Raw genomic sequence first — 5,009 nt, forward strand, 5'->3', positions numbered from 1 at the left:
CCGCTCTTTAGTTTTACAGAGATTTGCACATTTCTGAATTTTTCTTATCAGTCTCTTTCCTTAAATCAATACTAGTTTCTAAAAATCCTGAATAATTATAGGTCTATGACCTGCTGTAGACAGCAACTTCTATTGTAACATAGTAGAAAAAGTCATACTTAAGTGTCTCAAAAGAAAAAAATAGTTTACAGAAAAACTCTCCACAGTATGTGGCTTTAAATGTTCACCATCAGCATTAATTAATAATATTTTTCAAAATTAAAAGAGCAATGTATAATTTTTCTTCAAAACAATGATTTGTCCCATACATTTGAAAAAAGTTATTAGTAGTTCTGTAAATGCTGTTGAAAATCCCTTGTTCAGAAAAATGTGAATATCTATAGCAAACATTTACTTATTAGATTTATGTTTTTAAGTATAAATTCTTACCTAAGTTGTTTAAAAGCGTCTGCCTTCACAAGAGGTGTTTCTACTGAGTGTTCAAAAAGTGCTCCTTCAGGCCCTGAAAACAAAAGAAAAATACTATCTTGTACAAGTTCAAATGTAAAAACAATAGTAACAGTGATTTAAATGGCCACTTTGATATCAGAAATTAAGATATGAAAACATATTAACAATTAATGAGACAATTAAAGTCTACAGTATTGACTGGAACAACACATTACACAGGTAATTTAAATGTATAGGTGTAAATTCTTGAAATGAAATCTAAAAAGTCTGAACACAGAGAAATTTTAAACTACTTGGGACAACAAAACAAGTAAATAAGATTTTTACAATGTAACTTCCATTAACATTAATAATTAAAATCCCACAAAACCTTTGCAAATATTACAGACTTAAACAATCATATATATTTTAGACTATTCTGTATATAGCACAAATTCTGGCATGTAGCTTCATCAAAAATTTCCCCCTATTTTTAGGCAGCCTTGCTGAAAATAAAATGGTATTTTATGCACATAAAATGTTAATTACTATGGATTCAGATAGTTTACCTCTTGAAATAAGAGCAGTTTCATTCCAACAGGGAAGAAACTGTGATTAACTTTGTGGTGGTACCTATGTAGGTGGGGCAAAACAAGTCATCTATATGAGAGGATTATTTGCATCGTGCTGCTGCAGACAAATACATCTTAAAGCCTGGACATCCAGAACTCAGATGAAGGTCATGGCTGCAGATTCTTGAAGTGTTCATAAGATACTTCCTGTAAAGGCCCTACTAGGTAGCCTCATCACCTTAATATGAGTACCCTCCTGAAAATCAGAGTCCAAGGCTTTGTTGTCACAAGTCATTATGCTTTGAATGCTTAGAGGATAAATCCAAATAAGGACTTACATGAATGTTAGGCCTGGGACAGTTAACTTATTTAGGAATTCAGGTTGTCTTATAATAGCACGACGGTCAATTTTCAACCTAGGTCCTAGGTGCTGAGGTTTAAGAGAGCAATTCAGATTGTAAAAAAAAAATAATGATCAGGCAGTTAATGAAATGCCTAAATATTGCATGTTCACATTGCTAGTTTTCCCACAGTAACACCCTCCAGTTCCCTTCCAAACACAGCTGCTGGCAGAAAAGAAGGAGGTAGCTGTATCTAAGTCTTGTAGAATAAAGACTTTTCTGGATGCTCTTTGAATTAAAACAGAATCCAGTTGCCCTCAGAAAAGAATTCTGGGCTGTAGAAAGTCCCAGGTCAGGACTTTGGACTCCATCTAGAGAAACAAACCCCTAAGACCCCTCTTGAGCTGCAGGCTGGTAAATATGCATGCATGCATGTGCAAGCTTATTTAAATATTAATATTATAATAGTTGACATATTAAATGAAAATGTACGTGCAAACAAAGATAAGGTTTTTTTGTGTGTTCTGTCTGGAAGACCTGATGAGACTGGGATGAAAAAGTGAAAGTACATGTAGGAACACGCAGAGGGAAGGAAAGCTAAGTGGAAATAGATAAAGTATGGTCTAGATAGCATTAGATGTGGTAGAGAAGGAAAGGAATAATAAAAATTAGTGGGGGAAACCACACACAGAATATGGTAAAAGGAAAAAAGTTAAATTAATAGATACCATTAAAATGGTATCTATTAAAAATACCATTTTGTACATTACATTTATTACAATTAATACATTAAAATGGTATCTATTAAAATACCATTTTCCACTTAAATTTGAGAAGAAACTTCTTCTCAGTGAGGGTGACAGAGCACTGGAACAGGCTGCCCAGAGAAGTTGTGGAGTCTCCTTCTCTGGAGACATTCAAAACCCGCCTGGACGCCTTCCTGTGTAACCTCATCTAGGCGTTCCTGCTCCGGCAGGGGGATTGGACTGGATGATCTTTTGAGGTCCCTTCCAATCCCTAATGTTCTGTGATTCTGTGATTCTGTGAAAATGAATACATTGCTGAGCCAACTGACAGGAAGACTGTCACATCATGAGGGCTGGAGGAAATTTCTCAGGATGCCCTAAGAAAACATGAAACATGCTGCTTTTTGAGAAAAGCTCCAGCTGAAATCATGATTGCTTAGAATGAAATCTAAGACAAATGCACACAATGTAAGAATTACCATACTGAATCCCTTCAGCACTTCAAGGAAGGATGGACTTCCAAGCTTCTATTGAAACTTTATGTAGCTGTTGATATCCTCATCATGAATTTAAATATATAAATCTTTCTAGAATCTGCTAACTGGCATGAATATAACACTGGAAAATGTAAAATTCATTAATTCAGACAGGACTTTAACCCTTCTTCATTGCAAGATAAAACCTGGCCGGTTAATTATTTTCCAGTTAATTATTCTCCAGTTGAATGTTGTATTTGTGCTGGTGGGTGTTAGATGGTGGCAATCTTACACATTGGAGATGATGGAAAAAACCCAAACCCTAAGGAATTAAATAAGTTTGTCAGAAAATGCCGATTTGGTACAACTAAGATATTTTGCAGGGATACACTGATCTGTCAAAACTTCTGACTTAGTATACTTGCCAGCTAGAGGTGGCAATGAATTCAGGCTTTTCTTTGAGCAGGGACTGCCTCAAATTTGATTCTTCTGACACAGTGGTCCTTTGACAATATAACATGATCCCTCACTGTGAATTTATAGTGATGTACTTGGTGATAAAGATCTGGTGCTCATTCTATACAGATTTAGGGAATTTTACTTTGGACCAACTCTAGTCTCATCCTGTGGGCTTAAAACCTATCTGCACTTTTAGATGACGTAAATGCATTCTTGGAGCCCATTTCTCAGTTTAGTTTCATCCAAAAGGAATCCATTGTTTTCACTCCCTTACTCTTCCATGATATAAACCAGTGGGATACAAGATCTGTTAAAACCATCAGATCTGCAGCAAAAGTGCAGTCCTGACTGAACAAAATGCTATTGTGGATGCACATCTTGGTGTAATGACTGTGGAAGGCTTTTTCAAATTTCCTTTATTTTTTCTCTTCCTTTTTCTTACTCATCCGTGCATCTCCTATACCAACACATGTTCTGTGGTGTGTTCTTCCACTTGAGTATGGTTTGGAACTAATCTTCTTTTCTGTTAGACAGTTGTTTAAATTTTTCAGCAATTTTCAGTACCAACGTAGCTGTACTGTGTCATAGGTTGAAGTACAATGAAGATACAAGTGAATTCTCATTCTTAGATAAGATGCATAGTTTTTTTATAATGCCAGCTGTATGAAACTGCAGTTTGAAATTTCACGTCATGCTACACTGATGCATATCCTTACATGTGACGGCCACGGTGGTAGAACTTGACTTAGTGCCAATTTCTTGATATCTAAATAACAGTGTCACACAGTGACGATCTTGGCACAGATTCTGTATTCAAGATCTGTTTCTATCCAGTTTTAAGGTCTATAGGAAAAGCTGAGCATTTGATAACACTGCTGTTCTGGAAAGAAAGACAATCAATTATCACCTGGCTTCTTCCAGTTGTCTGAAGAAGGCTTCATCTGCTTCTTCCCAATCAGGTGGTCTGCAGAATACAACCACCACAATGTTGCCCATGTTGTTTGCCCTCTAATCCTGACCCATAGTCTCTCAGCTGGCTCCTCACCCGTCCCAGGCCTGAGCACCATGCTCTTCTGCTGCTCTCACACATAAAGGGCAACTCTCCCCTTGCCTTTCCAGCCTGTCCTTCTTGAAGGGCCTCTATTCTAGTGAAGTATTTTAAGTGGCACATCTGTAAAGCACCTTAATTGTTTGCATGTTATAGTGTGTCATTACTGTCATACAGCCCTCAAACTGAAAGCACTGAAATGGTCAGTGCATACTGGAGCAGCTCCATGGAACTTAGTGGCATGAAACTGGTTTACTGTTATTAAAAATTTAGTCTTATGTTTGCATTTTTATAAATTTTCCTGCTATGTCTGTGTGTAAAAATGCTGTATTTTATTTAGTCCACTTGCTGTAAGCCATATAGTTTCAATTATTAGAAAGATTAGGGAAGGAAATAATCACTTGCATTAATATTTTCCAAAAGTAACATTAATGGCTACTCACAGAATCATGGAATGGTATATCTAGTCATGAGAGTAATAATCAGAGTAATAAAAGGTAAGCGGAGCTTAGTAGTTTAACTACATGAACACAGTCTTATTATCTGCTATCGCTGACAAAATAACAAGTAATAACTTCAAAAGTAGTAACTTCAATATGTGTCTCTCAAAGTCAACTGGTGAGTTTTGTGCTCACATTAGACATTACCAGCATGAGCAGACTCTGAAAAGCTCTACTCTGTGTTTTGGCTGATTTTCATGTAACTTCTCTGTCATCTTTAGAAATCTATATTATTACTACAGCACCTTTTACGTAGAAGTTCAAATTTAGTGATACAAAGATGAACAGTGTTTGCTTGTATTTGAGATCTAGCTTGATAAGATTATAAAAGAAATTATATGACCTATTTGTTTGTCTATGTAAGCAATGTGAGCTGATAAATCAGAAGCCCCTTCTAGTCCAACTTTCACATTGTTATCAAGGTTTGGACTTGCTGCA

At 36.1% G+C, this 5,009-nt stretch overlaps 1 protein-coding gene across 1 annotated transcript in view; it reads right to left on the bottom strand.

Annotated features, from left to right (window-relative positions):
* The window catches only part of LOC104547609 (gamma-sarcoglycan-like), a gene marked incomplete at its 5' end in the record, with an annotated part of 26,879 nt that extends 22,193 nt beyond the window's left edge, over window positions 1-4,686 (bottom strand). Inside the window, 4 exons of the mRNA XM_010193387.1 lie at window positions 430-502; window positions 3,740-3,830; window positions 4,258-4,293; window positions 4,637-4,686. Of these exons, the coding sequence (XP_010191689.1) occupies window positions 430-502; window positions 3,740-3,830; window positions 4,258-4,293; window positions 4,637-4,686 (250 nt within the window). The remainder of the gene's footprint in view (window positions 1-429; window positions 503-3,739; window positions 3,831-4,257; window positions 4,294-4,636) is intronic.
* Between the last annotated feature and the right edge of the window lie 323 nt (window positions 4,687-5,009).

This window comes from Mesitornis unicolor, unplaced genomic scaffold, assembly GCF_000695765.1.
Source record: "Mesitornis unicolor isolate BGI_N332 unplaced genomic scaffold, ASM69576v1 scaffold2461, whole genome shotgun sequence".
Taxonomy (NCBI): domain Eukaryota; kingdom Metazoa; phylum Chordata; class Aves; order Mesitornithiformes; family Mesitornithidae; genus Mesitornis; species Mesitornis unicolor.